General features: G+C 39.9%; 1 protein-coding gene across 1 annotated transcript in view; it reads left to right on the top strand.

The window, feature by feature from the left end:
* LOC128057493 (ATP-binding cassette sub-family C member 4-like) overlaps window positions 1-26,757 on the top strand; it is a 213,842-nt gene that overhangs the window by 83,453 nt on the left and 103,632 nt on the right. Inside the window, 4 exon segments of the mRNA XM_052649910.1 lie at window positions 672-812; window positions 3,183-3,220; window positions 3,597-3,703; window positions 17,058-17,192. Of these exon segments, the coding sequence (XP_052505870.1) occupies window positions 672-812; window positions 3,183-3,220; window positions 3,597-3,703; window positions 17,058-17,192 (421 nt within the window).

Raw genomic sequence — 26,757 nt, 5'->3', positions numbered from 1 at the left:
GCACTAGCTCTCTCTTAAAAATATACACGGGTACTCCTTGGTATCCAAGCCCACAATATCCAGACATAGGAACCTGGATGATTCTGATAAATATTCAGATTAGTCCCTCACATTCTACACTCAGGAGTCACTCCCTGAAATTCAGAAATTAAATAGATTTGGGTCATATGCTGTCCTGTGCTGTCCAGACTCACATTATTTCAACTTCCTGTGTGAACTTATTTTGCTCTATTTGTCTAGGATTTTGAGCACCAAGTATGTTTTACGTTTCTATCACTGGAAGTGATACAAGTCATTTAGAGGGATATGTTAGTGCCATATCACTTCGTGTATTATTTTGGAAGAAGCTTCTGCATTTGTACTTGAATCAGGTAGTTGTGCTTGTGCTGAGTCATGATTGACTTTAAGCAAAGCCACCCAACAAGTGAATAATTTCGTGGAAATGAATAGATTTCTGAAAATAGGATGGCTGAGTCCAAGGGTAAATGCATATGTGGTCTGGCTAGACATTTGCACACCCTTTTCTGTACGAAATGGACCATCCTGCACTCCTACAAGCATATGAGATGTGTCTGTTTCCTCACAGCTTTGCAGTGGAGGGCATTGTAAACTTTTGAAATTTGGGGGTTCCTTACTTAAAATTTTGTTTTCACTGCTGTTCTCCCTCCCAGACTGAGACCATCCAGGTTACATTTCCACTGGAGGGCTGTTCGGTTGGAAGAGTTGGTTTTAAGACCTATGAGAATTACTTCACAGCCGGTGCTCACTGGTTTATCATCATTTTCCTTATTTTAGTGAACATCGCAGCTCAGGTAAATAAGAACATTTATTTTGGTTTGTGCCCTCTTCTTGGTATTTACATATTATCTATACTGTATTTATTTAATTTATTAATATTAACATTTTTAATATATATAGTAAGAGGTTTATTTCAGAGAACTGGCTCATGAGCTTGTGCAGTCTACCTGGTGAATGTGAAATCAGAAAAGCAGGCCTACAGGATGGAACCTCAGGCAGGAGCTGACCCTGCAGTCTTGAGGCAAAATTTCTTCCTCCTCCAAGAAGCCTCAGGTTTTGCTCTTCAGTCCTTTACTGACTGGATGAGGCCACCACAGTATTGAGGGTGATGTCCTCTACTTCAGTTCTAAGGATAATGTGAATCACATCCACTGAATACCTTCATAGCAACATCTAGACGAGGGTTTGGTTGAACCACTAGAGACTGGCCTGGCCAAGCTGACACAGAAACTTGATCATCACAGTTCAGATCAGTTCAGTTGCTCAGTCATGTCTGACTCTTTGCGACCCCATAAATCGCAGCACGCCAGGCCTCCCTGTCCATCACCAACTCCCGGAGTTCACTCAGACTCATGTCCATCAAGTCAGTGATACCATCTAGCCATCTCATCCTCTGTCGTCCCCTTCTCCTCCTGCCCCCAATCCCTCCCAGCACCAGAGTCTTTTCCAATGACTCAACTCCTTGCATGAGGTGGCCAAAGTATTGGAGTTTCAGCTTTAACATCATTCCTTCCAAGGAAATCCCAGGGCTGATCTCCTTCAGAATGGACTGGTTGGATCTCCTTACAGTCCAAGGGACTCTCAAGAGTCTTCTCCAACACCACAGTTCAAAAGCACCAATTCTTTGGTGCTCAGCCTTCTTCATAGTCCAACTCTCACATCCATACATGACCACAGGAAAAACCATAGCCTTGGTTAAATAAGCAGGGTGACAGTATACAGCCTTGACGTACTTCTTTTCCTATTTGGAACCAGTCTGTTGTTCCATGTCCAGTTCTAACTGTTCCTTCCTGACCTGCATACAGATTTCTCAGGAGACAGGTCAGGTGGTCTGATATTCCCATCTCTTTCAGAATTTTCCACAGTTTATTGTGATCCACGCTGCTTATTTAACTTATATGCAGAGTACATCATGAGGAACGCTGGGCTGGAAGAAGCACAAGCTGGAATCAAGATTGCCGGGAGAAGTATCAATAACCTCAGATATGCAGATGACACCACACTTATGGCAGAAAGTGAAGAGGAACTAAAAAGCCTCTTGATGAAAGTAAAAGAGGAGAGTGAAAAAGTTGGCTTAAAGCTCAACATTCAGAAAACGAAGATCATGGCATCCGGTCCCATCACTCCATGGGAAATAGATGGAGAAATGGTGGAAACAGTGTCAGACTTTATTTTTTTGGGCTCCAAAATCACTGCAGGTGGTGATTGCAGCCATGAAATTAAAAGATGCTTACTCCTTGGAAGAAAAGTTATGACCAACCTAAATAGCATATTCAAAAGCAGACATTACTTTGCCAACTAAGGTCCATCTAGTCAAGGCTGTGGTTTTTCCAGTAGTCATGTATGGATGTGAGAGTTGGACTGTGAAGAAGGCTGAGCACCAAAGAATTGATGCTTTTGAACTGTGGTGTTGGATAAGACTCTTGAGAGTCCTTTGGACTGCAAGGAGATCCAACCAGTCCATTCTGAAGGAGATCAACCCTGGATTTCTTTGGAAGGAATGATGTTAAAGCTGAAACTCCAGTAGTTTGGCCTCCTCATGTGAAGAGTTGACTCATTGGAAACGACTCTGATGCTGGGAGGGATTGGGGGCAGGAGAAGAGGGGGACGACCGAGGATAGATGGCTGGATGGCATCACTGACTCGATGGACATAAGTCTGAGTGAACTCCAGGAGTTGGTGATGGACAGGGAGGCCTGGCGTGCTGCGATTCATGGGGTCGCAAAGAGTCGGACACGACTGAGTGACTGAACTGAACTGACTGTGATCCACACAGTCAAGGCTTTAGCATCATCACAGTTTCTATCAATTTTTTTTTTCTTTGAAAAGTCCTGACTTTTATACTGTTTTTATTATGCTTTGCAATCCATTTTGATTTGCACTGAATGCAATCTGTGAGGAAAATAAGTGAGGCTTACTTATTGAGGTGAGGTGTTGTTTGTACATAACAGAGAGCTTCTAGGAAGAAAAAGAATGTCTTGTAAAGATATTAAAATGTAGCATACCCTCCCCTGACCTGTGGTCATCTGGGGTGTGGACTTGGTGTAGACCTGACCTGGAAGGACTGTCTCCACATTCTGGAGCCTTTCCATCTCCCAACCTAGTAAGCAGGGTGTGAGGCTCAGTGATGTCAGTGTCTGAATGACTGTCATTTCCTGCTCCAGGTTTCCTACGTCCTGCAGGATTGGTGGCTTGCATACTGGTGAGTGATTCCTAGTCTGACCCAAAGGGCTGTGAAGTCTACTTGAAGCCTCATTTTCCCATAGCAGAGGGGATAGTTGGGGCTTGTTCAGCCTCCTCTTCTGATTCTCACATAGTTTCTCTGAAAAAGAAGTAAATCTGGCTGGTGGAGTGAGACTATCCCCGTATTTGACCCTCAGCAGCTTCCTCACATTCTTGAGAGCTGAAAGTTGTGATTCAAATGGATTTTTTATAAGGTAGACAGACACAAGGCCTAGTGAGCTGGGAACCATTTCCCACCGTAAAACACCTCTCCTAAATAGAGGTTAATTTTTTTGTTGTTTCCCTAAATTCTATCTAGAGTGTAATATTTTTTCTTTGTCTTCTCTTTTCCCTAGGGCAAATAGACAGAGTACCCTATATGCCATGGCATATGGAAAAGGAAGGGTAGTTGAAATACCTGATTCTGGCTGGTACTTAACAGTTCACTCAGGTAAATCATCTGGTCTGCTACACGAGAGTCTGAGGTGTTTACTAGGAGCCTGTGTGAACAACTAGAGCTCCCAGGAGTAATTCAGTAATGTCTTAACAGATGAAGAGTCTGCGTTGCATTTACTCTGTGAATTAATTAGAATGAGTATTTTATTTTATTTTTCACTTTTATTTATTTTTTAATTTTAAAATGTTTAATTCTTACATGCGTTCCCAAACATGAACCCCCTCCCACCTCCCTCCCCATAACATCTCTGTGGGTCATCCCCATGCACCAGCCCCAAGCATGCTGTATCCTGCGTCAGACATAGACTGGCGATTCAATTCTTACATGATAGTATACATGTTAGAATGCCATTCTCCCAAATCATCCCACCCTCTCCCTCTCCCTCTGAGTCCAAAAGTCCATTATACACATCTGTGTCTTTTTTCCTGTCTTGCATACAGGGTCGTCATTGCCATCTTTCAAAATTCCATATATATGTGTTAGTATACTGTATTGGTGTTTTTCTTTCTGGCTTACTTCACTCTGTATAATCGGCTCCAGTTTCATCCATCTCATCAGAACTGATTCAAATGAATTCTTTTTAACGGCTGAGTAATACTCCATTGTGTATATGTACCACAGCTTTCTTAGCCATTCATCTGCTGATGGACATCTAGGTTGTTTCCATGTCCTGGCTATTATAAACAGTGCTGCGATGAACATTGGGGTACATGTGTCTCTTTCAATTCTGGTTTCCTCGGTGTGTATGCCCAGCAGTGGGATTGCTGGGTCGTAAGGGAGTTCTATTTGCAATTTTTAAAGGAATCTCCACACTGTTCTCCAAAGTGGCTGTACTAGTTTGCATTCCCACCAACAGTGTAGGAGGGTTCCCTTTTCTCCACACCCTCTCCAGCATTGATAGCTTGCAGATTTTTGGATTGCAGCCATTCTGACTGGTGTGAAGTGGTACCTCATTGTGGTTTTGATTTGCATTTCTCTAATAATGAGTGTTGTTGAGCATCTTTTCATGTGTTTGTTAGCCATCCGTATGTCTTCTTTGGAGAAATGTCTATTTAGTTCTTTGGCCCATTTTTTGATTGGGTCGTTTATTTTTCTGGAGTTGAGCTGCATAAGTTGCTTGTATATTTTTGAGATTAGTTGTTTGTCAGTTGCTTCATTTGCTATTATTTTCTCCCATTCAGAAGGCTGTCTTTTCACCTTGCTGATATTTTCCTTTGTTGTGCAGAAGCTTTTAATTTTAATTAGATCCCATTTGTTTATTTTTGCTTTTATTTCCAGTATTCTGGGAGGTGGATCATAGAGGATCCTGCTGTGATTTATGTCTGAGAGTGTTTTGCCTATGTTCTCCTCTAGGAGTTTTATAGTTTCTGATCTTACATTTAGATCTTTAATCCATTTTGAGTTTATTTTTGTGTGCGGTGTTAGAAAGTGATCTAGTTTCATTCTTTTACCAGTGGTTGACCAGTTTTCCCAGCACCACTTGTTAAAGAGATTGTCTTTACTCCATTGTATATTCTTGCCTCCTTTGTGAAAGATAAGGTGTCCATATGTGTGTGGATTTATCTCTGGGCTTTCTATTTTGTTCCATTGATCTATATGTCTGTCTTTGTGCCAGTACCATACTGTTTTGATGACTGTGGCTTTGTAGTAGAGCCTGAAGTCAGGCAAGTTGATTCCTCCAGTTCCATTCTTCTTAAGATTGCTTTGGCTATTCTAGGTTTTTTGTATTTCCATACAAATCTTGAAATTATTTGTTCTAATTCTGTGAAAAATATGGCTGGTAGCCTGATAGGGATTGCATTGAATCTGTTGATTGCTTTGGGTAGTATACTCGTTTTCACTATATTGATTCTTCCGATCCATGAACATGGTATATTTCTCCATCTATTAGTGTCCTCTTTGATTTCTTTCATCAGTGTTTTATAGTTTTCTATATATAGGTCTTTAGTTTCTTTAGGTAGATATATTCCTAAGTATTTTATTCTTTTCGTTGCAATGGTGAATGGAATTGTTTCCTTAATTTCTTTTTCTACTTTCTCATTATTAGTGTATAGGAATGCAAGGGATTTCTGTGTGTTGATTTTATATTCTGCAACTTTACTATATTCATTGATGAGCTCTACTAATTTTCTGGTGGAGTCTTTCGGGTTTTCCATGTAGAGGATCATGTCATCTGCAAACAGTGAGAGTTTTACTTCTTCTTTTCCAATTTGGATTCCTTTTATTTCTTTTTCTGCTCTGATGAAAGTGGGTGCATGAAGACTCTTAATTTGCTCTGTACTGGATTTTGGTAGTTAAACCAGGATTGCATATTGAGAAAATCAGAGACTTGAAATATGTACTACTGTCTATTCTAATAGATTGCTTTAGCTAAAGCCTACATCATTACATGAATGGGCAAGGGGATTAGAAACGGATCCCACCCTGTTGTTTGGATTGTTTCAATTCTTTCTGAATAAACCATGGCTTTTATTGATCCTGAATGAAATCCTTTGGCAGAAAGTGTCCCACATAAAAGTGTTATTCCCTTGCAGGTATGCAAACTCCCCTTCACCACACTCATCTCTTGGGCTTCACTACTTAAGAAAGAAGTTAAGCAGGGAGAAATCCAGTGTCTAGAAATTAGAATTCCTTTTCTTTCTTCCCTTGAGATCACAATGTTATTGTGTCCTCAACTATGTGATTAATATCTGGCTTGCCACGCCAATATTAACACAGCTCTCTGTGTTTTCACAGGAGTGCTTAGAATATATGTAGTGTTATATACTTTTTAAACCTAAAATATTATATATTCTCATAGGAAACCCTCATACAAGCTTTCTACAAAGGTAGAGTGTGTTATCTTTGTTAGAACCCACTCATTGAAAATTGGTATTTATTATGTTGATCACTTGCTAAGAAATGTGAATCCCTTAGTTGTTTACTTTCTGAATTGAGGAACTATGGTAAGATAAAGAAAGAAAGATGGACTTATGTTATATATTCATATAGGATGGTGTGTTAGTCATTCAGTTGTGTCTGACTTTGTGACCCCATTGCCTGTAGCCTGCCAGATTCCTCTGTCCATGGAATTTCTCAGGCATGAATACTTGAGTGGGGTGTGATTTCCTACTCCAGGGGATCTTCCTGGCCCAGGGATCGAACCAGGGTTGCAATGCACTGCAGGCAGATTCTTTACCATCTGAACCACCAGGGAAGCCCAGTAGCCTAAGGCAAATGCCTATTGATGGAATTCAGGAATTTGAACAGCTTTCAAAGCTGAAATTACAATGATTCATCAGCTAAAGAGGAAAACAAAATATTTGATGGAATGTATATTACAGAGGTTTCTCCACTCTCTTTGGCATTGTGAATTCAAGAGATGTTAGGAGGGCTATTTTCATTTTTGTATGCATAGCAGGTACTCATTTATATCATTAATAAAGTTAAATTTAGGTTATTGTGTTCATTTCCAAATGCTTTGTGTTTCTTTTTTAAAATTAATTTATTTTAATTGGAGGCTAATTACTTTACAATATTGTAGTGGTTTTTGTGATACATTGACATGAATCAGCCATGGGTGTACATGTGTTCTCCATCCTGAACACCCCTCCCACTTTCCTCCCCATCCCATCCCTCAGGGTCATCCCAGTATACCAGCACTGAGCACCCTGTCTCATGTGTCAAACCTGGACTGGTGATATGTTTCACATATGATAATATACATGTTTCAATGCTATTCTCAAATCACCCCACCCTCGCCTTCTCCCATAGAGTCCAAAACACTGTTCTATACATCTGCGTCTTTTTTGCTGTCTCGCATATAGGGTCATCATTACCACTTTCTAAATTCCATATATATGCGTTAATATACTGTATTTGTGTTTTTCTTTCTAGCTCACTTCACTCTGTATAACAGGCTCCAGTTTCATCCACCTCATTAGAACTGATTCAAATACATTCTTTTTAACAGCTGAGTAATATTCCATTATGTATATGTGCCACAGCTTTCTTATCTGTTCATCTGCCAATGGACATCCAGGTTGCTTCCATGTCCTAGCTATTGTAAACAGTGCTGCAATGAACATTGGGGTACACGTCTGTCTTTCGATTCTGGTTTCCTCAGTGTGTATGCCCAGCACTGGGATTGCTGGGTCATATGGCAGTTCTATTTCCAGTTTTTTAAGGAATCTCCACACTGTTCTCCGTAGTGGCTGTACTAGTTTGCATTCCCACCAACAGTGTAAGAGGGTCCCTTTTTCTCCACACCCTCTCCAGCGTTTATTATTTGTAGACTTTTGGATAGCAGCCATTCTGACTGGTGTGAAATGGTACCTCATTGTGGTTTTGATTTGCATTTCTCTGATAATGAGTGATGTTGAGCATCTTTCCATGCATCTGTTAGCCATCTGTATGTCTTCTCTGGAGAAATGTCTGTTTAGTTCTTTGGGCCATTTTTTTGATTGAGTCATTTATTTTTCTGGAATTGAACTGCAGGAACTGCTTGTATATTTTTGAGATTAATTCTTTGTCAGTTGCTTTATTTGCTATTATTTTCTCCCATTTGAAGGCTGTCTTTTCACCTTGCTTATAGTTTCCTTTGTTGTGCAAAAGCTTTTAAGTTTAATTAGGTCCCATTTGTTTATTTTTGCTTTTATTTCCATTACTCTGGGAGGTGGGTCATAGAGGATCCTGCTGTGATTTATGTCAGAGAGTGTTTTGCCTATGTTCTCCTCTAGGAGTTTTATAGTTTCTGATCTTACATTTAGATCTTTAATCCATTTTGAGTTTATTTTTGTGTATGGTGTTTGAAAGTATTCTAGTTCATTCTTTTACAAGTGGTTGACCAGTTTTCCCAGCACCACTTGTTAAAGAGATTGTCTTTTCTCCACTGTATATTCTTGGTTCCTTTGTCAAAGATAAGGTGTCCGTAGGTGTGTGGATTTATCTCTGGGCTTTCTATTTTGTTCTATTGATCTATATTTCTGTCTTTGTGCCAGTACCATACTGTTTTGATGACTGTGGCTTTGTAGTAGAGCCTGAAGTCAGGCAGGTTGACTCCTCCAGTTCCATTCTTCTTTCTCAAGATTGCTTTGGCTCTACAAGGTTATTTTGTATTTCCGTACACATTGTAAAATTATTTGTTCTGGTGCTCTGGAAAATACCATTGGTAGCTTGATAGGGATTGTGTTGAATCTATAGATTGCTTTGGGTAGTGTACTCATTCTTACTATATCGATTCTTCCAATCCATGAACATGGTATATTTCTCCCTCTATTTGTATCATCTTTGATTTCTTTCATCAGTGTTTTATAATTTTCTATATATAGGTCTTTTGTTTCTTTATATAGATTTATTCCTAAGTATTTTATCTGTTTCATTGCAATGGTGAATGGAATTGTTTCTTTAATTTCTCTTTCTGTTTTCTCATTGTTAGTGTATAGGAATGCAATGTGTGTTAATTTTATATCCTGAAACTTTACTATATTCATTGATTAGCTCTTGTAATTTTCTGGTGGTGTCTTTAGGGTTTTATATGTAGAGGGACATGTCATCTGCAAACAGTGAGAGTTTTACTTCTTTTCCAATCTGGATTCCTTTTATTTCTTTTTCTTCTCTGAGTGCTGTTTAATAGTAGTGGTGAGAGTGGGCACCCTTGTCTTATTTCTGACTTTAGGGGAAATGCTGTCAGTTTTTCACCATTGAGGATAATGTTTGCTGTGGGTTTGTCGTATATGGCTTTTATTATGTTGAGGTATGTTCCTTCTATGCCTGCTTTCCAGAGAGTTTTTATCATAAATGGATGTTGAATTTTGTCAAAGGCTTTCTCTGCATCTATTGAGATAATCATATGGTTTTTATCTTTCAATTTGTTAATGTGGTGTATCACATTGATTGATTTGTGGATATTAAAGAATCCTTGTATCCCTGGGATAAAGCCCACCTGGTCATGATGTATGATCTTTTTAATATGTTGTTGGATTTTGTTTGCTAGAATTTTGTTAAGGATTTTTGCATCTATGTTTATCAGTGATATTGGCCTGTAGTTTTCTTTTTTGTGGCATCTTTGTCAGGTTTTGGTATTAGGGTGATGGCGGCCTCATAGAATGAGTTTGGGAGTTTACCTTCCTCTGCAATTTTCTGGAAGAGTTTGAGTAGGATAGGTGCTAGCTCTTCTCTAAATTTTTGGTAGAATTCAGCTGTGAAGCCGTCTGGTCCTGGGCTTTTGTTTGCTGGAAGATTTCTATTACAGGTTCAATTTCCAAGCTTGTGATGGGTCTGTTAAGATTTTCTATTTCTTCCTGGACTTCCCTGGTGGTCCAGTGGTTAAGAATCCTCCTGCCAATGCAGGGGACACGGGTTCGATCCCAGGTCGGGGAAGATTCCATATGCCATGGAGCAACTAAGACCCGGTGCTAGAACACTTGAGTTTGTGCTCTAGAGGCCGGGAGCTGCATCTGCCGAACCCACGTGCAGCAACTACTGAAGCCCTTGTGCCCTAGAGCCCGTACTCTGTAACAAGAGAAGCCACCACAATAAGTCTGCACACTGCAACTAGAGAGTAGCCTCTACTCACTGCAGCTAGAGAAAGCCTGCTTGCAACAATGAAGACCCAGTGCACCCAAAAATAAATAAATACTTAAAAAAAAAAAGATTTTCTATTTCTTCCTGGTTCAGTTTTGGAAAGTTATACTTTTCTAGGAATTTGTCCATTTCTTCCAAGTTGTCCTTTTTTTGGGCATATAGTTGCTGATAGCAGTCTCTTATGATCCTTTGTATTTCTGTGTTGTCTGTTGTGATTTCTCCATTTTCATTTCTAATTTAGTTGATTTGAATCTTCTCCCTTTTTTTCTTGATGAGTATGGCTAATGGTTTGTCTATTTTATTTATCTTCTCAAAGAACCAGCTTTTAGCTTTGTTGATTTTTGCCATGTCTCCTTTGTTTCTTTCTCATTAATTTCTGCCCTAATTTTTATGATTGCTTTCCTTCTACTAACCCTGGGGTTCTTTATTTCTTCCTTTTCTAGTTGCTTTAGGTGTAGAGTTAGGTTATTTATTTGATTTTTCTCTTGTTTCTTGAGGTAAGCTTGTATTGCTGTGAACCTTCCCTTTAGCACTGATTTTACAGAGTCTCAGATGTTTTGGGTTGTCATGTTTTCATTGTCATTTGTTTCTATGCATAGTTTGATTTCTTTTGTGCTTTCTTCTGATTTGTTGGTTTTTCAGAAGTGTGTTGTTTAGCCTCCTTATGTTTGTATTTTTAATAGTCTTTATTTTCCTGTAGTTGATATCTAATCTTACTGCATTGTGATCAGAAAAGATAATTGGAATGATTTCATTTTTTTTTTTTCAATTTACCAAGGCTACATTTATGGCCCAGGATGTGATCTATCCTGGAGAAGGGTCCGTGTGCATTTGAGAAAAAGGTGAAAGTCATTGTTTTGGGGTGAAATGTCCTATAGATATCAATTAAGTCTAACTGGTCCATTATATCATTTAAAGTTTGTGTTTGCTTGCTAATTTTCTGTTTAGTTGATCTATCCATAGGTGTATTAAAGTGAGTGGGGTATTAAAGTTTCCCACTATTATTGTGTTACTATTAATTTCCCCTTTCATACTTGTTAGCATTTGCCTTACATATGGCGGTGCTCCTATGTTGGGTGCATATATATTTATAATTGTTATATCTTCTTCTTGGATTGATCCTTTAATCATTATGTAGTGTCCTTCTTTGTCTCTTTTCACAGTGTTTATTTCAAAGTGTATTTTATCTGATGTGAGTATTGCCATTCCTGCTTTCTTGTGGTCTCCATTTGCATAAAATATATTTTTCCAGCCCTTCATTTTCAGTCTGTATGTGTCCCTTGTTTCGAGGTGGGTCTCTTGTAGACAGCTTCTATAGGAGTCTTGCTTTTATTTCCATTCAGCCAGTCTTTGTCTTTTGGTTGGGGCATTCAACCCATTTACATTTAAGGTAATTATTGATAAGTATAATCCAATTGCCATTTACTTTGTTGTTTGGAGTTCGAATATATACACCTTTCCTGTGTTTCCTGTCTAGAGAAGATCCTTTAGCATTTGTTGAAGAGCTGGTTTGGTGGTGCTGAATTTTCTCAGTTTTTGCTTGTCTGTAAAGCTTTTGATTTTTCCTTCATATATGAATGAGATCCTTGCTGGGTATAGTAGTCTGGGTTTTAGGTTTTTCTTTTTCATTACTTTAAGTATGTCCTGCCATTCCCTTCTGGCTGTAGAGTTTCTATTGAAGGATCCACTGTTATCCTTATGGAAATCCCCTTGTGTGTTGTTTTCCCCTTGCTGCTTTTAATAATTGTTCTTTTTGTTTGATCTTTGTCAATTTGATTAATATGTGTCTGGGGTATTTCACCTTGGGTTTATCCTGTTTGGAACTCTCTGGGTTTCTTGGACTTTGGTGGATATTTCCCTCTCCATTTTAGGGAAGTTTTCAACTATTATCTCCTCAAGTAGTTTCTCATGGCCTTTCTTTTTGTATTCTTCTTCTTGGACTCCTGTGATTTGAATGTTGGGGCATGTGACATTGTCCCAGGGGTCTCTGAGGTTTCCCTCCTTTCTTTTAATTTTTTCTCTTTTTTCCTCTCTGCTTCATTTATTTCCACCATTCTATCTTCCACCTCACTTATTCTATCTTCTGCTTCAGTTATTCTACTGTTGGCTCGGTCCAGAGTGCTTTTGATCTCAGTTATTGCATTATTTATTAGTGATTGACTCTTTTTTATTTCTTCTAGGTCCTTGTTAAACATTTCACGCATCTTCTCAATTCTTGTCTCCAGACTATTTATCTGTAGCTCTAGTTTGTTTTCAAGATTTTGGACCATCTTTACTATCATTTTCTGAATTCTTTTTCAGGTAGACTCCCTATCTCCTCCTCTTCTGTTTGGTTTGTTGGGCATTTATCATGTTCCTTTACCTGCTGAATATTTCTCTGCCTTTTTATCTTGTTTAGATTGCTGTGTTTGGGGTGACCTTTCTGTATGCTGGAAGTTTGTTGTTCCTCTTTATTGTGGAGGTTCCTCCCTGTGGGTGTGGTTGGTCGAGTGGCTTGTCAAGGTTTCCTGGTTAGGGAAACTTGCGTCGGTGTTCTGGTGGGTGGAGCTGGATCTCTTCTCTCTGGAGTGCCATGAAGTGTCCAGTAGTGAATTTTGATGCATCTGTGGGTTTGGTGTGACTTTGGGCAGCCTGTATTTTAATGCTCAGGGCTATGTTCCTGTGTTGTTGGAGAAGTAGCTTGGTATGTCTTGCTCTGGAACTTGTTGGCTTTTGGGTGGAGCTTGGTTTCATTGTAGTTATGGAGGCTTTTTGATGAGCTCTTGTTCATTAATGTTCCCTGGAGTCAGGAGTTTTTGGTGTTCTCAGGTTTTGGATTTAAGCCTCCTGCCTCTGGCTTTCAGTCTTACTCTACAGTAGCCTGAAGACTTCTCCATCCATACAGCACCTATGATAAATCATGTAGGTTAAAGGAGAAAAGATTCTCCACAGTGAGGGACACACAGAGAGGTTCACAGAGTTACATGGAGAAGAGAAAAGGGAGAAGGGAGATAGAGGTGACCAGGAGGAGAAGAGGATGAATCAAAAGGGAAGAGAGCAATCTAGCCAGTAATCAAATTCCTATGTTCTGTCCACAGCCTGGAACATCCAGAGAGGTTCACGGAGTTACATAGAGAAGAGAAGAGGGAGGAAGGAGATAGAGGTGACCAAGAGGAGAACATGGGGTGTCAAAAGGCAAGAGACAGATCTAGCCAGTGATCAGTTCCCTAAGTGTTCTCCACAGCTCAGAATACCCAAAGAGATTCACAGAGTTGGGTAGAGAAGAGGTGGGAGGGAGGAGATAGAGGTGACCTGGGGGAGAACAAAGAGAGTCAAAAGACGGAGAGGGCAAACAAGCCAGTAATCACACTCCTAACTAAACATGGGTACTGAAGATTGGATTCTTAAAGGTACAAAATTGATAACAAATACAAAAAAGCAAAGATTAAAAATCAAGAGTAGAGGTTAAAGTCTCAAAAATACAACATTAAAAAAAACAAAATCACAAAAATTATAAAAAGCATATATGAAATTTGCTTTAAAAATAGGTTCTTTTTTTGCAAGATAGTAGGTTATAAAAATGAAAATTAATGGAGTAATAAAGTAGATAAAATTAAAAAATTAAAAAAAATGATAATAGTAAAATATATCTAGGAATTTCTCTGGAGGTACTGCGGGCAATGTGGGGTCAGTACACTTTCAGATAATTCCTTGTTCCAGCTTATACTTCTTCTCAAGGTCTATAGGCCCCTTCCAATGTAGTCATTGCTAACTACAGGGTTTTAATCTGTTGCACCGATCTCTTCCAAAGCGGTTCCCTCTGTTTATTTTGGCGGCTTTTGTTTGTGAGTCTCTTCAGTGTCTAATTTCCGCCCTGACACAAGGGGGTGAAGGTGGTCACTTATTTAGGCTCACTCATTCAGTTGTGCTGTGGGGAGGGAGGAACACTGCAAACAAATATCACTGGCATGTGTGGGGAGTGCTCACATTGTCTGGACCACACTGGGTTTGCCCCCACTCATGGTGCCTGTGCTTTCCCTGTCTACACTGCTCAGGCTTCAGGTTGCTCTGCAGGGGAACTGTCTAAAGTGGGCCCTGGGTTGCGTGCGCTTCCCAGGTCTAAGCTGCTCAGGTTCAGGTTCTTGGGTACTCCACAAAGGCACATACTTGGTTGGGCCTGTGTTTTGTGCCCTTCCCAGGTCCAAGCAGCTCAGGTGACCAGGTGCTTGGTGAGTGCACTCTCCCCAGGTGTGTGGTGGGTCTTATCACCTCCTTGGTCCTAGCCACTGGCTTCCTGGGAGCTCAGGGGGAGCGTCGTCCCATGTGTGCTGGTGTGCTGTGTGTCTCCTCTGGGGAGCTGATCTCTGGCTGTGACCCTCCTGGTGCCTGTCAACTGTCCAGGATCCCAGGAACATTAGGTTAGCAACTGGGAGTCTGCTTGCAGTTTGGTGGAGGATGTGGTCTCTGGGACCGAGATTGTCCCTTTCTAGCTCTGGCTGCTGCCCGCCTGCCTCTCTGCCTCTAGTGGGGTATGGGCCGGTCTGCAGCTGGCTAGCTCTCCTCTTGTATTCACTCAGTCCTTTGTTCTGTGAGTGGGCCTGGCAGTGCCTTAGGTTAGAGCTTTTCATGGGAATGTTCTCTCTCTTTCTTTTTTTCTCTCTGGCTATCCCACAGTTTGGGTTGCTGTCTCACGTTCAGTTCAGTTCAGTTCAGTTCAGTCACTCAGTCGTGTCCGACTCTTTGCAACCCCATGAATCGCAGCATGTTCCCTCATATTGTCTTCAGAGCATTCAGGCCTGGTCCTTACCCTAAGCCATGGAGCCCACACCTCCCTGTTCAGTCCCCGCTTGCTGGTGGCAGTTGCAAGCATCTGGGCTACTTCTCTGCTGGGAGTTGTGGTTAGGCACGTAATCTGTGGGTTTTATTTCTTTATTTATTTTCCTCCTGGTTATGTTGCCCTATGACATTCCAAAACTCCCCACTGACCCACTGGTGAGAGGGTTTTCTGGTGTTTGGAAACTTCTCCTCTTTCACGACTCCCTCCCCAGGATGGGTCTCTGTCCCTACCTCTTCTGTCTCTTTTTATCTTTTATCTTTTGTCCTACCTCCTTTCGAAGACAATGGGCTGCCTTTCTGGGTGGCTGGTGTCCTCTGCCAGCATTCAGATGTTGTTTGTGGAATTTGCTCAGCGTTCAAATGATCTTTCAATGAGTTTGTGGGGGAGAAAGTGGTCTCCCTGTCTTATTTCTCTGCCATCTTAGGACCACCCCCATGCTTTGTGTTTCTATAAAGTGAAAGATTACTTGCTCATTTTGATTAATTATCTCATGATAAAAAATGCTGGACTGGAAGAAACACAAGCTGGAATCAAGATTGCCAGGAGAAATATCAATAACCTCAGCTATGCAGATAATACCACCCTTATGGCAGAAAGTGAAGAGGAACTAAAAAGCCTCTTGATGAAAGTGAAAGAGGAGAGTGAAAAGTTGGCCTAAAGTTCAACATTCAGAAAACTAAGATCATGGCATCCGGTCCCATCACTCCATGGGAAATAGATGGGGAAACAGTGGAAACAGTGTCAGACTCTATTTTTGGCGGCTCCAAAATCACTGCAGGTGGTGACTGCAGCCATGAAATTAAAAGACGCTTACTCCTTGGAAGAAAAGTTATGACCAACATAGATAGCATATTCAAAAGCAGACATTACTTTGCCGACTAAGGTCCGTCTAGTCAAGGCTATGGTTTTTCCAGTGGTTATGTGTGGATGTGAGAGTTGGACTGTGAAGAAGGCTGAGCACCGAAGAATTGATGCTTTTGAGCTGTGGTGTTGGAGAAGACTCTTGAGAGTCCCACGGACTGCAAGGAGATCCAACCAGTCCATTCTAAAGGAGATCAGCCCTGGGATTTCTTTGGAAGGAATGATGCTGAAGCTGAAACTCCAGTACTTTGGTCACCTCATGCGAACAGTTGACTCATTGGAAAAGACTTTGATGCTGGGAGGGATTGTGGGCAGGAGAAGAAGGGGACGACCGAGGATGAAATGGCTGGATGGCATCACTGACTCGGTGAACATGAGTCTGAGTGAACTCTGGGAGTTGGTGATGGATAGGGAGGCTTGGCGTGCTGTGATTCATGGGGTCGCAAAGAGTCAGACACGACTGAGCAACTGAACTGAACTGACTGAAAATATAGTACATGTTTTCTTGCAATTCAATTATTGAAGAGATTGTCTGCTTGCAACTCAATATCGTCTTTTTATACTCTTTAAAGCTGCTTGGGCATGGAAATTGTTACTTTACATGGAAGTAAATTTCCATATACATATACCATTTATAAGGAAATGGTAAGTCATCTTTCCTATTCCCTTTTAATTCATGGTGTTATTAAAACATTTCTCAATTTTAGATTATGGGACATGTAAATATGGCAAAAGGATTTGAAATATGGCAAAAGGAAGATACTACTTTTTTTTAAATCATTTTCTTTCTTCTGAGTTTTTATTAGTACTTGTAATTGGATTAGGAAAATCTGAAATGGTATTTTACACCTGATTTTTTTTCTCATGTTTCTATTTAATAAGAGAACCATACTTATTTTTATATTCTTCTTGGTAAATGTACCTAGTGAAAGTATTAAACTCTCATAGAATCCATTATATATTTATTTTATAGTCTATAGGTGAATTTATATATAAATTATATTTATAGAATAAGACACATAACATTTTTGTAAGCTGTCTGCCATGCTTTCACATAATAGAAGGAAAGGTAGAGATCTTGTGCTGAGTGATGTTACTTTATTTCAGTTCTAACTGAAGGTACCATCCTTTATGGCATCACAAGATCTCTGTTGATATTCTACGTCCTTGTTAATTCTTCACAAACTTTGCACAACAAAATGTTGAAGTCCATTTTCAGAGCTCCAATGCTGTTCTTCGATAGAAATCCAATAGGTAAGTCAGATACCAACTTTCTCAGTATGTCTTATTAATGCATTTAGTTCCTGATTACATTTGATATTTGAAAATGGATGAGATACTTAGAAGATAATCACTGTGCATATTGATCTATTTTCTACAAAAAAATGTACTGATCTGAATATAGGGGCATATAAGTTTTTATTCCAATTTGTGTGTGTGTGTAAAGATAAATGTTCACTTTGCAGAATGATTTAGAAGCCCGTTTGTTATGTGGCATATAACATATCCTATGTTAGATGCAAACATGCTTTAATGTTGTTGACCAGTTTCTAAAAGCTGGCTGTGTCATATAGTGTTAAGTTAGGCTGTTGTCTAGATAGGATCATGTTACAATGAATCTTCAAGAGACAGGCTGTGTGTTTCTTTCTTTTCCCATCCATTTCTGGAATCACAGAACTCTGACATATGCCCATGCATTGAGGTTTACATAAAAATAGTAATAAAAATTTATTAAAATACCAAACTGGTAAAATGTAAGCATATTTTTCAAAGAAACTAACTTTATAGTTTTACAGTGGACACTTGGTGACAGGTAAGACCCTTTACAGTACATAGCACATGAATCTTCAGTAGTAAGTTTCCCAATATAAGTGTCCCTGGAGGTTTCTCTGTAGTTTTTTCTTTCACCTTGAGGCCTTTGGCTTGTTTTGCTTCTGAAGGTAGCCTCCTGCCATGGGTTTCTATGAAGCATTAGTATATCAGTGCACATGCCCCTCTGTTCAGTTGGTTGGACTTGTGCTGAGGCCCAGGGAAGCTTTGTTTTTGTAGGTGATGATTGACAGGACTTGTTGAAGCAGGTATGTGGTATGTGGACTGGAGGGAGGACAGCAGTAGTCCTGGCCTGGCCATCAACTCACCATGTGACCAAGGCCAAAGCAGATGGTTCCTATTGGGCAGGCAAATCTCAAGGCAGGATGTGGTCTGTCTTGGTTTAAAAGTGTGGCTCTGCCTGAAGCCAGCTGCCTGGGTTCAGTCCTGGTGCTAGTTACAAATGGTAATAGCAGGTTATAGCTATATTAATATAATTCTTATGTGCTGGTTACTTAATTTCTTTGTGTCCGTTTTCTTATCTCTAAATGAGGATTCTATTAATATACTTTTTGACTGTGTTAGAAATAAGCTTATTAATATACTCACAACACTTAGCTCATGGTCAGTGACTAGTGAACCTTACTGATGATGAGGAAATGATATCTGGGAACCTCCTTTCTTGTTAAATGAGAGTAATTTCACATGCCCTTCTTGTGAGGATTAATGCAAACTATTCAGGGGAGCATCTTGTGTAGATGTATTCAAAACATATTGTTTGGTCCAGGCAGTGAGCCAAGCACAGAATGGTTAACTACAAAGGCCCATACAGATCTCATTTTATTATGAAGCTGTAGTGAGGAAGTATTTGGAGAAGTCCATACTATTATGGCTGTGAAGTTGCTCCACTTTGTCAGTTAACGTAAAAACTATGGTCATCAAGTTGGGAGCCTTAAGTGGGACTGGATTTCTGTTATTTCAGCCTCTGGGTGCTCATGACCATGGTTAACCAGGTTCTTCATGTTCAAGACCTGTAGGGTCTCCAGATGCTGATTTATTTATTATTCAAGGATTTGGGATCAAGTTTAAATCTTCAAAGTCACTAATCTTAGAGCAGTCGGCACACCGGTGCTTGTTTTCCTCCCCTTCCTCTATCTCTTAGCAGAATCTCATTTCTTCAGGAAAATAGAAGCCCAAATAAGTATTATACTGCAAAGATTATACGCCTGCTTTGCCCAAAAGGATTCAGGGCCATGCGTTTTTTACTGCTTCAGTGGTATATTCAGTTGAACTCTTTCCTATAGTTTATTTTCAAAGTAAAATTTACAGTAGATTATTTATGGTGGATTTTATTGCTGGTTTGTGATCACATGAAGAGAAAACCACATGTATTGATACTTTGGAAGCTCTGGTTCCTAGAACCAGACTATCCAAGCTTCTAAGTTCTGTGTCTGTCAATCAAGGAAATGGAACCGTCAGACATGTAATACATTTCCTAGGGTTTAGCTGAGTATTGAAGGCAAATCATGGTGCTTATGTGGGTTAAATATTTGGTACCTAATAGTTTTGCCTTACAAACTAAAGGCCATTAAGAAATAATGAGGAATTCAGCCATTTTTAAACATAAGTAGACATTTAAAAACTATTATTGGACAGGGAGTTGGGATGTAGGTGGAGATGTTAGATGTTCTGGTTCTGCTGGAGCAGAGCCTTGGAAGAGCTGTGCCAGCCCCTTCTCTTGGCCTCAGGTTCTAACAGGTAAGAAGAGGGGGCCTTTCCACTCATCAAGCATTTACTGATCATCTACTGGTTGTAAGTTGTGGTCCCCAGCATTGAGACAAACAGTCCCTGTCCTTCTTCTTATTCTTTTTTCTTTTTTTTTTGTAGTTTTCCAGGTTTATTTCAGTTTATAACATAAGGTATTCCAAATAAATCCTTAATTATACTGCATGCAAAAAAAGTGCCCCCAGTTAAAGTCATCATGTGCGAAGGTTATTGAGATGTGGCCCATTGTTAAATAGATAGTTAGAAAGTTATTTTTTCTTCTCCCCAAATAAAGATAATGTGTCTAAATGAGAGAGAGAAAGAAAGATTCCATTATTAAACTTGGAAACAAGGAAGTAGTGATATCAACGTGCTGGGCTGAAAACAATTTGCAAAAGACCATCCAAGAGCATCCGAGAGCAGGTGACTGGGAAAAACCATGTTTCCCAACACTTGACACTCACACAAGAGGGATGTCATTGTTAGTACTGTGGTGTTAGGCTGTTGGACCTCTTTCTTTTTTTGAAGTGTTTATTTTTAATGCTTTTCTTAATATATATATATATATTTATTTATTGAAACATTGTTGACTTACAATGTTTCAGGTGCACAGCAAGGCGATTCAGTTATACATATATATTATTTTTGAAATTATTTTCCATTACAGGTGTTATAAAATATTAACTGTAGTTCCCTGTGCTATATAGTAAACCTCTGTTACTTGTTGCATGTCTATTTTTTTTAAAATTAGACATCTAGCACTCTATTCATACTAAGTCAAACAAGTAGAATCAAGATGTCATAAAGTTTTTAGTTAGGCAAGAATTGTTCAGTTTTCTGAAATACATATATTATACATATTTATATATAGGTATACACAAGTTTTTCTACTATGATTGATAAGGGGTTGAGAAAGTACATCAATAAAAAAGAGAGATAAATTGGAAAACAAATGAAATGGGAGTGAAACAAGCTAGGTAAAATTAAAAGATCACCATATAGTCCAGTTGTTTTTTAACATGGCTGCTTATTAGAAACATCTGGAGTTCTGGAGAAAAAAAGCAATACCTGGGTATTTATATTTTTCAAAAAATTCCAAGATAATTCTGATATGCATCTGGATTTTAAAAAGTGATTACAGGTTTTTGTATTAAATAGCAGTTTTGATGATACAGATTTCTATTATTTTTCTGTTGACCAATCCTGATACAATGGTATTATGTGAGTAATGGTTACATAATCACAATAGTAAAAGGTGTTTATCAAATAAATCAATAGCCAGACCAAAAAAAAAAAAAAGATAATTAAAATTGCAAGTCATAAAGGGAACATGATTAACTTAATAATATACAATAATCACATACAATTTGGGGGGATCAAGCAGAGTAACATTGTAAGTGGAAATGCATCCATGCAACATGTTTTCATCTGCTCAGTGAGTCTCTGTCTTTTTTGGTGCATTTAATCCATTTATATTTAATGTAATTATCAATATATGTGATCCTATTACCATTTTCTTAATTGCTTTGGGTTTATTTTGTGTAAGTCTTTATTTTCTCTTGAATTTCATGCCTACAGAAGTTCCTTTAGCATTTATTGTGAAGCTGGTTTGGTGGTGCTGAATTCTCTGAACTTTCGATTATCTGGATAGCTTTTGATTTCTCCATCAAATCTTAAACAAGAGTCTTGCTGGGTGGAGTATTCTTGGTTTTACTTTCTTCCCTTTCATTACTTTAAATGTATCAGGCCATTTCCTTGTAGAATTTCTGTTGAGAAATCAGCTGACAGACTAATGGGAGTTCAGATCAGCTCAGTTCAGTCGTTCAGTCATATCCGACCCTTCACGACCCCATGGACTGCAGCACATCAGGCCTCTCTGTCCATCACCAACTCCCAGAGCTTGCCAAAACTCATGTCTACTGAGTCGGTGATGCCATCCAACCATCTCATCCTCTGTAGTCCCCATCTCCTCCACCCTCAATCTTTCCCTGTATCAGGATCTTTTCAAATGAGTCAGGTCTTTGCATCAGGTGGCCAAAATATAGGAGTTTCAGCTTCAGCATCAGACCTTCCAATGAACACTCAGGACTGATCTCCTTTAGGATGGACTGGTTGGATCTCCTTGCAGTCCAAAGGAATCTCAAGAGTCTTCTCCAACATCACAATTCAAAAGCATCAATTCTTTGGTGCTCAGATTTCTTTATAGTCCAACTCTCACAGCCATACATAACCACTGGAAAAACCATAGCTTTGACTGGATAAACCCTTGAAGGCAAAGTAATGTCTCTGCTTTTTAATACGCTGTCTAGATTGGTCATAAGTTTCCTTCCAAGGAGTAAGCATTTTTTAATTTCATGGCTGTGGTCACCATCTGCAGTGATTTTGGAGCCCAAAAAATAAAGTCTGTCACTGTTTCCACTGTCTCACCATCTATTTGCCATGAAGTGATGGGACCAGATGCCATGATCTTAGTTTTCTGAATGTTGATCTTTAAGCCAACCTTTTCACTCTCCTCTTTCACTTTCATCAAGAGGCTCTTCAGTTCTTCTTTGCTTTCTGCCATAAGGGTGGTGTCATCTGCATATCTGAGGTCATTGATGTTTCTCCTGGCAATCTTGATTCCAGCCCGCGCTTCATCCGACCCAGCATTTCTCATGATGTACTCTGCATATAGGTTAAATAAGCAGGGTGACAACATACAGCCTTGACATACTCCTTTCCCGATTTGGAACCAGTCTGTTGTTCTATGTCCAGTTCTGTGGCTTCCTGACCTGCATACAGGTTTCTCGAGACAGGTCAGGTGGTGTGGTATTCCCATCTCTTTCAGAATTTTCCAATTTGTTCTGATGCATACAGTCAAATGCTTTGGCATAGTCAATAAAGCAGAAATAGATATTTTTCTAGAATTCTGTTGTTTTTTAGATGATCCATGGATGTTGGCAATTTGATCTCTGGTTCCCCTGCCTTTTCTAAAACCAGCTTGAACTTCTGGAAGTTCACAGTTCACATACTGTTGAATCCTGGCTTGGTGAATTTTGAGCATCACTTTACTAGCATGTGAGATGAGTGCAATTGTGCAGTAGTTTGAATGTTCTTTGGCATTGCCTTTCTTTGGGATTGGAATGAAAACTCACCCTTTCCAGTCCTGTGGCGGCTGCTGAGTTTTCCAAATGCCAGTTTTGCTGGCATATTGAGTGCAGCACTTTCACAGCATCATCTTTTAGGATTTAAAATAGCTCTACTGGAATTTGTCACCTCCACTAGCTTTGTTCATTGAGATGCTTTCTAAGCCCACTTGACTTCACATTCCAGGATGTCTGTCTCTAAGTGAGTGATCACACCATCATGGTTATCTGGGTCATGAAGATCTTTTTTGATCTATTTCCCTTGAAATGATGGGATTGGATGCCATGATCTTCATTTTCTGAATGTTGGGCTTTAAGCCAACTTTTTCATTCTTGTCTTTCACTTTCATCAAGAGGCTTTTTAGTTCCTCTTTGATGGTGAGACAGTGGAAACAGTGGCAGACTTTATTTTTTTGGGCTCCAAAATCACTGCAGATGGTGACCACAGCCATGAAAGTAAAAGACGCTTACTCCTTGGAAGGAAAATTATGACCAACCTAGATAGCATATTAAAAAGCAGACACATTACTTTGCCTGCAAAGGTTTATCTAGTCAAAGCTATGGTTTTTCCAGGAGTCATGTATGGATGTGAGAGTTGGACTATAAGGAAAGCTGAGCGCTGAAGAATTGATGCTTTAGAACTGTGGTATTGGAGAAGACTCTTGAGAGTCCCTTGGACTCCAAGGAGATCTAACCAGTCCATCCTAAAGGAGATTAGTCCTGGGTGTTCATTGGAAGGTCTGATGTTGAAGCTGAAACTCCAATACTTTGGCCACCTGATGCAAAGGGCTGACTCATTTGAAAAGACCCTGGTGCAGGGAAAGATTGAAGGCAGGAGGAGAAGCAGACGACAGAAGATGAGATGGCTGGATGGCATCACTGACTCAATGGACATGAATTTGTTTAGGCTCCGCAAGTTGGTGTTGGACAGGGAGGCCTGGTGAGCTGTATCTCACGGGGTCACAAAGACTTGGACATGATTGAGCAACAGAACTGAACTGAACTGAATTTTAGATTGTCAAGCCTTCAAATGTTATTTACAGAATGTTTTTAGAGACATTTCATGCTTGTTCACTCCAGTTAATTTCAGGCAGCTCTTCTACATTTCTATTAGATGGGCATTCTGATACTTCAGAACTTCTCCTTCGGTAAAATATGGTTAAAACAGCCTGGGACAAAAATAGGATTCTTGGTTAGTTCTTATAAACTGTAGATTATATATTTAAAGCTGTTAAAGACATAATGTACACAACAGAACAAATACAACTCTCCTATAAATACTGCCCAATTAGCATTAATAAATGAATCATTTAAATGCAGCAAACTGCTGGCTGGGTTATATAGTGGTATTGAGGGAGATGAAGAAATATATAGTTCTTGGTTAAGAGTTCTGAGTGAAGATAGAGAGCACTTACTTCATTAACGCCTGGCTGCTAGTAGCTGTGTTAATCAGGCAGGAAGTGAGTCTTGATATTTGACCTCAGTCATATCTGAGAGGCCTGAAGCTCTGAAATCCAGTAATTCTATCATCCTGCAGAACTTACTTGGAAATAATTTGGTGAAAAAGAAAGCCAAAATAGGTTGTAAGGACTTCAGAGGATTTTTGTGATGATAGTTTCTGTACACTATCTAATGTTTCAGAGATCTGCTGCAGGACAGAGGTTTCATCTGTTGGCAGTTAAAATTCTCCCAGAGGTATGAGATGGAGACTGTGCATTTTGCCTTGAAAGATAGTTGAGGTGCACTAGGCCAGGAAAAATACCCTTCTTGGAGATAGTCGTGCATTCTTGTGGCAGGAGGAGTCCCGTGGCAGGTGGAGTCCTGTTCCCTCAGAATCAGCAATTCTTACCTGGTCCACATCTCTCTGTGGCCACCCCACTTCCTGTGGTTCATGGTTTAGGAATCCTCAGAAATCATGAAGCTGAGTCCATGAGCATTTTCTAGCAGACATGCTCCATAGCTTTCATCAGATGTGCAGTGTTTCAGAGTCACTCAGAGATATTTCTGCCTGTTAATTTCTCTACTGTTCATTCCTGACAGTGACTGAGCTGTTAGCTAAACTCCTATGTGATAGTGCATGTTACATATGGATGGGATCCACAGGTAAAGGAACTAATCTGGTCTAGTTTCCCAGTACCCTACCCCTGCCTCTGATACTTAGGAAGAGTAAAGTATCAATTACACCCTGTTGCAAAGCTCTTATGGTGGCTGTGGCAGAGGGGTTCCCTGGGGCCATGTGTGAGGTGTGTCTACTCCTTCAAGGTCAGTCTCCTACCATATTTATCAACAGGCAATGTGACTTGCCCCAAGTTACAGAACAGAACAAGACCTGGGATGAGGGGGCTCTCAAGTCCTGGACTTTCCTAATCAATTATGCTTTTTTTTAGACCATCTGTCCCAATGCATTCTTTCAGTCATTTGTTCATTTGTTTATCAATTCATTCAACTGCCAGTAATTTACATAATATAATTTTGAAGTGGAGTTATTTTAAATGTTTTACTTTAATTATGGTTTGGTAAGAGAGAATTCCTGTAACTTTTTAAAACTCTTTGAATATTTAATGTATTCAGCATCCAGTGGAGCAGGCAGTACCCAATCAAGGGCCCAGGCTATCAAAGGCTGGTTGGCCATCACTGTTCATATCAACTTAACACCAGCCCTACCTATGATGTTACTGGTTTATCTTTAGTAGCAGATATTTAATAGGGGTTTCCAGTGTGTCCAGTAAAATGGCTGTGTATTATAGATGTGTTGATATGAATTATCTGAGTCTCTATAACCTGGGTGAATCTGTCTCCAACATGTGTCTTTCTACCTGGTGTTGCTTGTGCCAACAGAATGAGGCTGAGTTCAGTTCAGAAGTAAAGAAAATCTTTGTTCCTTGATCAGAGAATGGAGAGGTACGAGCTTGCACTCTAAAGTTCTTGTTCTCTCCCCTAAAGGCAGCCCTAAGCAAGGGTGCTTTACAGGTTTCTTGTCATTGCACCTGCCCCCCACCACCATCTTAAAGCCATTTCCCTCTAGGCAGTCTGATCTGAAGAGTTAGGTGCAAGGCTTCTGCACATAATACTCTATAAGCACATGAAATTTGACTAAACTGAAAGGGAAAAAGGAGTTAGACTTTATCTCATCTCCCAGATTCTACCAGAAAAGGCAATGCCACCCCACTCCAGTACTCTTGCCTGGAGAATCCCATGGATGGAGGAGCCTGGTTGGCTGCAGTCCACAGGGTCGCTAAGAGTCAGACACGACTGAGCGACTTCACTTTCACTTTTCACTTTCATGCATTGGAGAAGGAAATGGCAACTCACTCCAGTGTTCTTGCCTGGAGAATCCCAGGGACGGGGAGCCTGGTAGGCTGCCGTCTATGGGGTCACACAGAGTCAGACACGACTGAAGTGACTTAGCAGAAGCAGCAGATTCTACCTTTATTTCTTTTTTTCTTTTTACTTTATTTTACTTTACAATACTGTATTGGTTTTGCCATATATCAACATGATGAGCTTTGTTGATGATAATATGGTGGACCAGATGCTTCACTTTGAAACGAATTTTGCCAGGTTAGAAAACAACAGCTTAAAAATAAAAAGAGAGATTGTTCAAAATATCAATAGGGACTGGAATTTGAGGACAAACCACTTATTTATAGTAGAAGAGCTTGTTTTATTGATTCACTCAGAATATTCATGTGCCTTCTATTTGAGGTGTTCCAGTGAGGCATCTCCAGTGTTCTTGCCTGGAGAATCCCAGGGAGAGAGGAGCCTGGTGGCCTGCCATCTATGGGGTCGCACAGAGTCGGACACGACTGAAGTGACAGCAGCAGCAGCAGTGAGGCATTGGTCCAGGCACGGGGGTAACAGCAGTGAATAAAATAGACAAAATCTCTGTCCTAGCAATGTCTGTTATTGTTAGTTGCTAAGTCATATCCGGCTCTTTGCAACCCCATAACTGCAGGATACCAGGGTTCCCTGTCCTTCACTGTCTCCCCAAATTTGCTCAAACTCATGTCCATTGAGTTGGTGATGCTATCCAGTCATCTCATCCTCTGTCGTCCCCTACTCTATATTCTAATTTAATTTGTGTGAATAAAAAGAAGACAAGTGGTTGTTAGCCCCTGAAA

This window comes from Budorcas taxicolor, chromosome 12 (assembly GCF_023091745.1).
Source record: "Budorcas taxicolor isolate Tak-1 chromosome 12, Takin1.1, whole genome shotgun sequence".
In the NCBI taxonomy this organism is placed as follows: Eukaryota; Metazoa; Chordata; class Mammalia; order Artiodactyla; family Bovidae; genus Budorcas; species Budorcas taxicolor.
Note: the sequence above shows the minus strand (reverse complement) of the source record. Positions and strands in the feature narration are given on the sequence as shown.